A 12,477-nucleotide genomic window follows, 5' to 3' on the forward strand; every position below is an offset into this window, starting at 1 on the left:
GTGTCTGCAGGTAGAGTACTATGATTGATTGTCACGATTCAGAAGTTGGAATCCTATTGAGCATTTCTCTGTTTCTGTTCGTGTGTGTGTGTGTGTGTGTGTGTGTGTGTGTGTGTGTGTGTGTGTGTGTGTGTGTGTGTGTGTGTGTGTGTGTGTGTGTGTGTGTGTGTGTGTGTGTATGTCTGTTTATTAGCAGCAGCATTCGAGTATGCGGTTGTCAGATGTCCACAGGAAAGCTCAGCTGTGGAGAGGTATAGTGAGCATCAGTCTGATCGAGGCTCATGACCTCCAGCCTATGGACGCCAACGGCTTCAGTGACCCCTACGTCAAGTTCAGACTGGGCCATCAGAAATACAAGAGCAAGGTACCTCCACCAGCCTTATCAAACTGTACCATCCAACCCACCTCCTAGACAATTCTTAGCTATCAATCAATCAACGTCAGCAGACTTTAGCGTTAGATGATAGATCAAATCAAGCTTTATTTATACCGCACATTTCAGACATGGAATGCAATGCAATGTGCTTTACTAGAAAAAAACTATAAAATTTAAAGCTAAAATATTTACTACACAACAAACATAACATAAAAAACAAAAGAATGACACAAACTGAACAACTAAAAAGCACCCTAAGGAAAAGCAAAGCTAAGAAGATGTGTTTTCAAGGAATCATGTCAGTTGCTGACATTAGTGGTATTTGTTTTAGATACACACAAATACAAAGAATTAGGACATGTTACGCATTTCACTGTACTTGTGACAAATACAACTTCAACTTGAACAATGATAACGGAAAACACTGACACGCACGCACCCACACACACACACACACACACACACACACACACAGATGCATCCATTTGTGTGCTTCTTCCACAGACGATACCCAAGACTCTGAACCCCCAGTGGAGAGAGCAGTTTGACTTCCATCTTTATGAGGAGCAGGGGGGCTTCATCGACATCACCGTCTGGGACAAAGACGCAGGCAAGAAGGACGACTTCATGGGCAGGTGGGCTTTTCACACACACACACACACACACACACACACACACACACACACACACACACACACACACACACACACACACACACACACACACACACACACACACACACACACACTAGCATGCATACAGCACCAATAGTTTCCTTCTTGTCTCTGTTAGTATGCTCTAAGGGTCTGCCGTGTGTGTGTGTGTGTTTAGTTGACGTGAGATTCCTTCTTGGGCTGAAGGTGATACTGACTTTGAGGTCGCAGCCATCACAGGACCGTTAGCCTGACTTTCATCCGCTACGTGTTTGTTTGTGTCCATTAGTGTGCGCGTGTGTGTTTGTCTGGCAAGTCCCCACTAAGTCTGAAAGACAGGAGGCTAATAGCTCAGAGAGGAGATTGGAGGAGCTGGTAGTCCTCTTCCTGGGGAGCTAGTGTCGATTGTAATTGGCTGTTCCCCTCCTTAAATACCCATCTGTTCCAGGCCCACTGAGGTCCTACTGACAGGGTCATTAACACACACACACACACACACACACACACACACACACACACACACACACACACACACAGTGAGCCTGCCTGCTTCCTTTTGCACGACTTACTTGACATGACACTGGACTGACAGAGAGATGGGGAGAGGTTTTCCTCTGTCTACCCTTCTCAATGGCAAGGCTGTGCTCACTGAGCCTGTACTTTGTCAAGGTTTTTATAAGGTTTTGATCAGTAACCATGGTCAAATAGTTAGCCACGGTGTACTGTCGATTTAGGGCCAGATAGCACTGTATTTTGCTTTGTTTTATTCTGATTGTTTGGATGTTCTGTTCCTAAAGCTTCAGTGTGTTAGTAGAACAGGTTTGTGAACTCAGCCCCAGGACCAGCTGGATGAGGGGACTCTTTTCTTTGCTCAGCTCTTGGCATTTCAGGGCTTGGTAATGATATGAGAGGGGTCACTGTATTGAGATGTTTCCAAAACTGAATTGATATTTTTTTTGTTTTTATTATTAGTGGATATTGGCCTAATTCTGCCCTGCATGCATTGTTTGTAGTTTTCCTCTGGACATGCAGGAGAACCTTACAGAAGTCTGCATGCCGGATTTCAATGGTGTGTTTGTCCAATTTGGTGAAATCTTGTTTTGCAAGTGGACCCCATACCTCGCTGCCATAAAATGCAATTGCTTCAATGGCACATTCAATTAGTTTTAGCCAAATTTTAATAGGTATTTCAATTTAAATTAGTTTTTTAATGGCGTAGAATGCCCTGCGTTCTTTCTCTCTCAGTTCATTCACTGCATCATTAAGGTGTCCAGTTGAGCTTATTTTTAAACCTAAATAATTGTAGTGTGTGCAGTACTCTATATATTTTGTACCAATTGAGAACTTTGGTCTAATTTCCTGAGATCTGGATCTTCTCTGGAAAATCTTTATTTTAGTCTTTTTGGGGTTTACTGCCAAGTCCCAGGTCTGGCAGTACTGCTCTAGCAGGTCCAGGCTCTGCTGTAGGCCATGTGCTGTGGGTGACAGCAGGCATAGGTCAGTTGTGAAGAGTAGGCATTTAACCTCTGAATTGTGGCGAATAACACCAGGGGCTGAGGATTTTTCTAGAATAGTGGCCAATTCGTTGATGTAAATATTGAAGAGTGCAGGGCTCAGATTGCAACCCTGTCGAAGGCACCGCCCGCGGTTAAAGAATATTTTTTTCTTGCCAATTTTAATGCTGCACATATTGCCGGTATACATTGATTTAATTATGTCATATGTTTTACCCCCTACACCCCTTTCAATAACTTTGTAGAACAGTCCTGAATGCCAAATAGAATCAAATGCTTTTTGGAAGTCGATAAAGCAAGTATACATTTTGGTATTATTTTGGTGGACATGTTTATGTATCAGGGTGTGTAGGGTGTAAATATGATCAGTCGTGCAATGTTTTGGACATTGTGTTTATTAAGGAAGTTTAGAACTCTTACATTTATAATACTACAGAAAACCTTCCCCAGGTTACTGTTCACACAAATGCCTCTAATTGTTAGGGTCAAATTTGTCTCTGTTCTTAAATATTTGGGTTGCAGGAACGCCGTTCCGCCTGCGGAACCCCTAGCCAACAGCCAATGGCATCGCACGTCGCGAAATACAAAACCAACTAAAATACCACAATTCAATTTTCTCAAAGAATCAACTATTTTACACCATTTTTAAGACAAGACTCTTGTTAATCTAACCACATTGTCCGATTTCAAAAAGGCTTTACAGCGAAAGCAAAACATTAGATTATGTCAGGAGAGTACCCTGCCAAAAATAATCACACAGCCATTTTCAAAGCAAGCATATATGTCACAAAAAACAAAACCACAGCTAAATGCAGCACTAACCTTTGATGATCTTCATCAGATGACACTCCTAGGACATTATGTTATACAATACATGCATGTTTTGTTCAATGAAGTTCATATTTTTATCAAAAAACAGCTTTTTACATTAGCATGTGATGTTCTGAACTAGCATACCCACTGCAAACTTCCGGTGAATTTACTAAATTACTCATGATTAACGTTCACAAAAAAACATAACAATTATTTTAAGAATTATAGATACAGAACTCCTTTATGCAATCGCAGTGTCAGATTTTAAAATAGTTTTTCAGCGAAAGCACATTTTGCAATATTCTGAGTACATAGCCCGGCCATCATGGCTAGCTAATTTGACACCCACCAAGTTTGGCCCTCACCAAACTCAGATTTACTATAAGAAAAATTGGATTACCTTTGCTGTTCTTCGTCAGAATGTACTTCGAAGCATGTCAAACACTGTTTAAAATCATTTTTTATGCTATTCTTCTCGTAAAATAGCGATAATATTCCAACCGGGCGACGTTGTATTCATTCAAAGGCTGAAAGAAAAAAATGGAGTCTCGTTGACGCTCATCTCCAGTGTCACTGTTCCCAGCCTGACCACTAACAAATACTCCTGCTGTTCTTCGCCCAGAGACTGCAGACACCCCATTACACTTTCTGGCGCCTTCTGAGAGCCAATGGAAGCCTTAGAAAATGTCACGTTACAGCACAGATGCTGTATTTTCGATAGAGATGCTACAGAAGAACAATAAATTGTCAGACAGGGCACTTCCTGTATGGAATCTTCTCAGGTTTTGGCCTGCCATATGAGTTCTGTTATACTCACAGACACCATTCAAACAGTTTTAGAAACTTTAGAGTGTTTTCTATCCAAATCGACTAATTATATGCATATTCTAGTTTCTGGGCAGGAGTAGTAACCAGATTAAATCGGGTATGTTTTTTATCCGGCCGTGAAAATACTGCCCCCTATCCCAAACAGGTTAAACAGTTTTAATATAGCCAATTTACATTTTGCACTAGTGATTTTTAGCATCTCATTTAGGATGCAATCAGGTCCGCATGCTTTTTTAAATTTAAGGCCCTGAAGTTTCTTATAGAGCTCCTGGTCAGTAATTGGGGAGTCCAATGGATTTTCATTGTCCTTAATAGCTTTTTCTAATCAATTCAACTTCTCATGAATTTGTCATTGTTCTGCGTTTCTGTCAATTTGAACGGTGTTATAGAGTGTTTTAAAACCTGTTGGGGCTACAGGTTAGCAATGAACCCCGAGACGGGATTGCTAACAAGGCTGGAAATTCAAAACATCAAAAATCTAATAATTTCAATTTTTCAAACAATCAACTATTTTACACAATTTAAAAGATAAACATCTCCTTAATCTAACCACATTGTTCGATTTTCAAAGAGGCTTTACGGCAAAAGCATAAAGTTAGATTATGTTAGGACAGTACATAGCCACAAAAGTACAAACATCCATTTTCAATTCAAGGTCAGGCGTCACCAAAAGCAGAAACCAGCTAGAATTATGCACTAACCTTTGTCAATCTTCCTCAGATGACACTCCTAAGACATTATGTTATACAATACATGCATTTTTTGTTCCATCAAGTTCATATTTATATCCAAAAACAGCATTTTACATAGGCGGGGAAATTCAGATTTTTTTTCTTCTCTCAAATGCTTCCGGTGAACAACGTTACAAATTACAAAATTACTATTCGAAAACATTGGTAAATTATAATATTGTCATTCTAATATTCATAGTTTAACATTTCGTAAATGCTACTGCATTGCCATATTTCAAAATAACTTTACTGGGAAATCACAATTTGCAATAAACCGGGTGCTGTGCTAAGAACAATAGGCTAGGCTATACAGGTTAGCACCATCTTGTAACCATGTAATATCAAAATTACTATTGTCAATATTCCCTTACCTTTGATTATCTTCGTCCATTGGCACTTCCAGGAATCCCAGGTCCACTACAAATGTGGTTTCTTTTGACAAAGTTCATAATTGATGTCCAAATAACTCCAAGTTGTTCCATGTTGTTAGCGCTTCGGTGGCTACTCAAAAGTAGCGCGGGCGGGGGGTGGGAAGTCACGGCGAAAAGTTTAAAAAATAATCTATTTACGTTCGTTCAAACATGTCAAACGTTGTTTAGCATCAATCTTTAGTGCCATTTTTAATGTGAAACATCAGTAATGTTTCAACCCGACGTCTCCTGTGTCTTGAAAAATGTATTTGAAAATTGTCTCGCGTCACAGGATTGAGCAGGTGCAAGCAATAATGGAAGTGACGACATCCCAGGGAGGTCAACTTCCCTTCCTTGTCATCCGGTCTCTGTTGATCATAGACGCTTCAAACAACTTTATAAAGATCGCTGACATCTAGTGGAAGCCGTAGGAGTTGCGAAATGAATCCTTTCTCACTGTGGTATCTATAAAACAATGATTAAAAAAAATAGTACAGCCACAAAATTCTTTTTTTCTCTCAGGTTTTCTCAGGTTTTTGCCTGCCATATGAGTTTTGTTATACTTACAGACACCATTCAAACAGTTTTAGAAAATTCAGAGTGTTTTCTATCCAAATCTGGTAATAATATGCATATCCTAGCTTCTGAGTTGGTGTAGGTGACAGTTAAAAATGGGCACATATTTTTTTCAAAATTCTCAATACTGCCCCCTAGCCCCAATGGGTTGTCCATATGTCACCATTTTGTATCACTAATTCCTCTTGTTTAGATTTTTTTAGTTTTTTCCAATTTTGCCAGAATTTGTTTGTGCATAGGGACTCCTCAATTAGTGTCAGCTGCTTGCTGTTGTACTGTGCTTTTTGGTTCTGAGTGTACGTTTATAGAGTTTTAAAGTCTCACAGTAATGAAGGTATAAGTCACCATTATTTGGGTCTCTGTGCTTTTGGTTTGATAGTGTTCTAAGGTTTTTCCTTATAATTTTACAATCTGCATCAAACCAGAAACACCAGAAAAAAACGGTCTTTTTGTTTTGTTTTTTATCAATTTTAGTTGTGCTTCTTTTGCCATTTTCCTGAATATATAGTTGTTTTTTACTGCTAGATTGATGCCTTCTTTACTGTGCGTAAATGTGGTATCCAGAAAGTTATCTAAGAGGGCTTGGCTTTTTTGGTTACTGTTTGCTTTATGGTATTCTTCTATGCTGTTTTCGGCCCATCTGTATGAATTTCTGATGTTGTACAGCTTACTGGGCTGTGAATGTGTGGTTGTTCCCATGTCTGTTCTTTTGAGGAACAATGTCATTTGGCTGTGATCAGACAGAGGTGTTGACAGTGGCTTGACGGTGAATGAACTGAGAGAGAAAGGGTCAATGTCTATAATCATATAGTCAGTCTACTGTGCTGTGGCCAAGAGGTGAGCAATAGGCGAATCTCCCTAAAGAGTCCCCCCATAACCTACCATTGACAAAGTACAGACCCAGGCTTCGACAGAGATGCAACAGATCCCTTCCATTTTTGTTGATGGTGCTGTCACTGTTGTTTCTATGGGGGAGATTAAGACAGTTAGAAACAGTATGGCCTGTAATAAAGCTGTCCCCTCTTGTGGTCGTTAGATCAGGTAGTGTTCCTGTGTGCGCATTTGTGTCCCCACAGATTTACCTGGGCCTGGAAATGGCGCGACTCCTCCTCAAGGGTGGGGAAGATCTCCTCTTTGTAATATGGGGATTCTGGGGGGGGGGTGTATATTGCACAAAGGAACACATCTTTTTCTGTCAGTACAAGCTCTTTTTTTTTTTTTTACCAAATGTGATATTTACTAATTTTGAGGGGATTAATTCGATTTTGTAGTTCGGATTTGTACCAAATGATCAATCCTCCAGAGTCTTTGCCTCTTTTGACAGAGCTGTGTTTCTGTGATGGCACAATTACCTCTCTGTAGCCTGTGTGACAGTGAGTGACAATGTCTGCCTTACATGTCTCCTGCAGAATGATGATGTCAACATCTTTAAGATTTTTGTTGAACTCCAGTGCTAAACTCTTCAGTCCAAAGGTTGATGCATTTAGGCCCTGAATGTTCCACATGCTAACTCATAGTGATTTCATGTTGCAAAAAGAAAGAATAACACAGTCAGAAATGCAGTAACTACTGACTATTAAGTTGTTAAGCGTTCTATATATATACACTACTGTTTTTGAAAGAAAAGCAAATTTTTTCGTCCATTAAAATAACATCAAATTGATCATAAATACAGTGTAGACATTGTTAATGTTGTAAATGACTATTGTAGCTGATCTTTTATGGAATATCTACATAGGCGTACAGAGGCCCATTATCAGCAACCATCACTCCTGTGTTCCAATGGCACATTGTGTTAGCTAATCCAAGCTTATGATTTTAAAAGGCTAATTGATCATTAGAAAAACCTTTTGCAACTATGTTAGCACAGCTGAAAACTGTAGTGCTGATAAAGAAGCAATTCAACTGGCCTTCTTTAGACTAGTTGAGTGTCTGGAGCATCAGCACTTGTGGGTTCGATTACAGGCTTAAAATGGCCAGAAACAAATAACTTTCTTCTGAAACTCGTCAGTCTATTCTTGTTCTGAGAAATGAAGGCTATCCCATGCGAGAAATTGCCAAGAAACTGTAGATCTCGTACAATGGTGTTTACTACTCCCTTCACAGAACAGCGCAAACTGGCTCTAACCAGAATAGAAAGAGGAGTGGGAGGCCCCAATGCACAACTGAGCAAGAGGACAAGTACATTAGAGTGTCTAGTTTGAGAAACAGACTCCTCACAAATCCTCAACTGGCAGTTTCATTAAATAGTACCTGCAAAACACCAGTCTCAACATCAACAGTGAAGAGGAGACTCCGGGATGCTGGACATCTAGGCAGAGTTGCAAAGAAGAAGCCAAGGTGGGTCAATGGGGGTGTTAGGGGTGGTGAGCGCCTGCAGTTTCTCTCTAGGAGTCTCTACAGTCTGTTCTCTGTGCTGCAGCACCCTCTTGATGACAGACAACTCCTTTGCCATCTCCGCCTTTACCTGCACTAGCTCTCTCCTCATGGTGGCCTTTACCTCCTCAAGCACTGTGGTAAGGCTCTATCCTCATGGTGGCCTTTACCTCCTCAAGATCTGTGGTAAGCCTCTCTCCTCATGGTGGCCTTTAACTCCTCAAGATCTGTGGTAAGCCTCTCTCCTCATGGTGGCCTTAACCTCCTCAATCTGTGGTACGCCTCTCTCCTCATGGTGGCTTTTACCTCCTCCAGCGCTGTGGTAAGGCTCTCTCCTCATGGTGGCCTTTACCTCCTCCAGCGCTGTGGTAAGCCTCTTTCCTCATGGTGGCCTTTACCTCCTCAAGCGCTGTGGTAATGCTCTCTCTCAGCTCCTGGACAGAGTTCTTCAGCTGTGTCCTGCACTGGTTGATCTGGTCCTGTAGAAGCTCTGTGTCTGGGCTGGAAGTGGTGTAGCTGGTGTGCTGCTCCTTTAGCTCAGTAACCCATACCTCTAGTCTGTCTCTCAGCAGGCTGATGGTAGTGTGGTCTTGGCTCTGGTGGTTGTAGGCAGACAGGGGGGAGGATATGCCTGTTGTGTGGGTGTAGGTCTGGGCCTGGGCTCCTTCTGTTGGGATTTCTGAAGTGAGGGGAGAGGTCGGGGTGCTGTCCTTGTCTTTTTTGGTTTCCGCTAGCTTCCTTGAGGTGGGGAAGTCCTGCACAAAAGAGCTGAGTGCAGCCGCATTGCCCTGGTCCATGATAGTACCGTTCTGGTACATGTTAACCGTCAGAAACCTGTTTTCCTGGTCCTACTCGCTGTCCTCAAAAATTTGTATTTGCCTTCCTTTGCAAATGCCTTTCTTTGTCATATAGCTGAAATGCCTGGTTACAGCTGTATGCCAGGCAGTAGTGTGGTCTGTGTAAAATAACAGGTTTGTAACAGTCCTGTTGTGTGAGCAATCAGCAAAGTACGTTTCTTGGTTCTCCCTCAGAATTCTGTGTTTAAAATTGATTCTTCCCTTCTCTGATTTGATTTCTGCTGGAAATTCAAAAAAAGGGGGGAAAGTCTCTCAGTCTCTGCTGCTGCTGCTAGCGCTGCCTCAGTGGCCATGTTGCTATAGTTACCACCAGTAAACAGTTGGAGCTAGAGGTAAGCTAGTTGACAAATTTGAATTTGGCTAGCTAGCACGATTAAGTTTGGTCTTTTGACTCACTCTCTGTCAATCTTTTCCTCCTGTGTTGATCTTCAGTTGTACAGTTTGATTACCCATAAATTTTTTTGCAAATTTAATCGTGTTAATCTCACTCTTAACAACCAGAAAGTTATAACAAGTCAGGAGCTGTTTTTCTGCATGACTTCTCTCTCTCTCTCCCCATCTCTGCCTCTCGCTCTCCCTCTCTCACCATCTCTGCCCATCTTTCTCTCTCCCCCATCTCTGCCTCTCTCTCTCCCACATCTCTGCCTCTCTCCATCTCTGCCACTCTCGCTCTCCCCCATCTCTGCCTCTCTCTCGCTCTCCCTCTCTCTCTCCCCATCTCTCTCTCTCTCTCTCTCTCTCTCTCTCTCTCTCAATTCAATTAAATTAAATTCAATGGCTTTATTGGCATAGGAAACATATGTTAACATTGCCAAAGCAAGTGAAATAGATAATAAACAATAAAATAAAATAAACATTACACTCACAGAAGTTCCAAAAGAATAAAGACATTTCAAATGTCATATTACTGTATGTCTATATACAGTGTTGTAACAATGTGCAAATAGTTAAAGTACAAAAGGGAAAATAAGTAAACATTAATATGGGTTGTATTTACAATGGTGTTTGTTCTTCACTGGTTGCCCTTTTCTTGTGGCAACAGGTCACACATCTTGCTGCTATGATGGCACGCTGTGGTATTTCCCCCAGTAGATATGGGAGTTTAACAAAATTGGGTTTGTTTTCAAATTCTTTGTGGATCTTTGTAATCTGAGGGAAATATGTGTCTCTAATATGGCCATATATTTGGCAGGAGGTTAGGTTTCCACCTCATTTTGTGGGCAGACTGCACATAGCCTGTCTTCTCTTGAGAGCCAGGTCTGACTACGGTGTCCTATACTCACTGAGTCTGTACATAGTCAAAGCTTTCCTTAAGTTTGGGTCAGTCACAGAGGTCAGGTATTCTGCCACGGTGTACTCTCTTTTTAGGGCCAAATAGCGTTCTAGTTTGCTCAGATTTTTTGTTAATTCTTTCAAATGTGTCAAGTAATTATCTTTTTGTTTTCTCATGATTTGGTTCGGTCTAATCTCTCTCTGTCTTTCTTTCTTTCTTTCTTTCTTTCTTTCTTTCTTTCTTTCTTTCTTTCTTTCTTTCTTTCTTTCTTTCTTTCTTTCTTTCTTTCTTTCTTTCTTTCTTTCTTTCTTTCCTTCTCTCTCTCTCTCTCTCTCTCTCTCCCATCTCTGGCTCTCTCTCTCTCCCCATCTCTGCCCCTCTATCTCTCTCCCCATCTCTGCCTCTATCTCTCTCTTGTCTTTTCTACCTCACTCTTTCTCATCCCCTCTCTCCTGCTTTTACCCACATCTCACTCTTTCTCACTCTCGTGGTTTTGTTTTTTCCTCTCAATGTTAGTCTACAAAGACCTGTACATCTCAATTTCCAAATATGTATGTGTTTTTTCAGGTGTTCGATAGACCTGTCACCGCTTAGTAAAGAGCACACCCATAAGTTGGACCTGCCGCTGGAGGAGGGCGAGGGCATGCTGGTGCTGCTGGTCACACTCACAGGGGCAGCAGCAGTGTCCATCTCGGACCTGTCGGTCAATATCCTGGACGACCCACACGAGAGACACCAGATACTACAGAGATATGTGAGTTCGTTTGTGTGTGTGTGTCTGTGCATGTGTGTCTGCGTCACTAGGGCTGAGTTTACACAGGCAGCCCAATTCTGATATTTTTCCACTAATTGGTCTTTTGACCAATCATATCAGTTTTTTTTTAATCAGATCAATCAGAATTGGTCTGCCTGTCTAAACAGTCAATGTGACCTTAACAGCAGCTACCAGGCTCTAGGTCTCTCCTGCTCCCTCTTGTGGAGACATGAAGCTGCAGCATTATGTCACGGACTTGTAAGTACAGCAATGTGAACTTGTTTTTCATTAGATCACATTTCCAACCAGTAGACTCATAAGCCAATCAATACTGATAAATGGATTGTTCAGAGAAAAACATCCTCCAGGCCCTGTTTTTCTCACCTGTCCGTGCTCTAAATGGCTCCAGGGTGAAGTTTCCAGTAAGTACAGATCGAGGATTAGCTTCCCCTCCTCCAATACTAACCTTAACCATTAGTGGGGGAAATGCACAACTGACCCAAGATCAACTTCACTCTACACTGTATACATGTCTGTCCTGCTTTACCACATCAAATGAAATGTTATTTGTAACATGCGTCGAATGCAACCTTAACGTGAAATGCTTACTTACAAGCCCTTAACCTATATACAGGGGGCACCGGTACAGTCAATGTGTGGGGGTACAGGTTAGTCAAAGTGATTTGTACATGTAGGTAGGGGTAAAATGACTATGCATCGATAATAAACAGCGAGTTGAAGCAGTGTAAAAACAAAGGGGGGGATGTCAATGTAAATAGTCTGGGTGGCCATTTGATACATTTTTCTGCAGTCTTATGGCTTGGGGGTAGAAGCTGTTAAGAAGCCTTTTGGACCTTGCCGTGCGGTAACAGAGAGTGGAGTCTTTGACCATTTTTTGGGCCTTCCAACCAAGCCTTGTACTGCCCCAACGTTTCCATAAAAATGGCTTTGACCTGCTAACTACTGCTGAAAGAGGGAAGGGGCCAGAAGAAAACAGGCTGAGGTAGAGAGAAGTGGAGAAAAAGAGGGGGCTGATAGGTTAAGAGAGAAGACCTCCTGACAGATTCTATTGAAACTGAAGCTGCCGTGAATCCCTCTTCTCTCTCCACTGAGAGACCTTGGTTTCTAGCGTATTAGGCTTTTATGCCATAGTGTGAGTGGGTGTGAATATTTATATTTGTGAATATGTAAAAGTCTCTGTGGAGTGTGCTAGTGTGTTGCTGTGTGTGTGTGAGTATGTATGTTAATGAACCCGTCAGTAGGACCTCAGTGTGTTTGCTGTAAAAGGCATGGTGTCTCTCTGAGGAGTCTTAGTC

General features: G+C 41.6%; 1 protein-coding gene across 1 annotated transcript in view; it reads left to right on the plus strand.

Annotated features, from left to right (window-relative positions):
* Window positions 1-12,477, plus strand: part of LOC106585748 (multiple C2 and transmembrane domain-containing protein 1) — a 146,414-nt gene that overhangs the window by 38,761 nt on the left and 95,176 nt on the right. Inside the window, exons 5-7 of the mRNA XM_045707019.1 lie at window positions 200-364; window positions 881-1,011; window positions 10,975-11,161. Coding sequence (XP_045562975.1) covers window positions 200-364; window positions 881-1,011; window positions 10,975-11,161 — 483 coding nt within the window. The remainder of the gene's footprint in view (window positions 1-199; window positions 365-880; window positions 1,012-10,974; window positions 11,162-12,477) is intronic.

Source organism: Salmo salar, chromosome ssa24 (assembly GCF_905237065.1).
Source record: "Salmo salar chromosome ssa24, Ssal_v3.1, whole genome shotgun sequence".
NCBI lineage: Eukaryota > Metazoa > Chordata > Actinopteri > Salmoniformes > Salmonidae > Salmo > Salmo salar.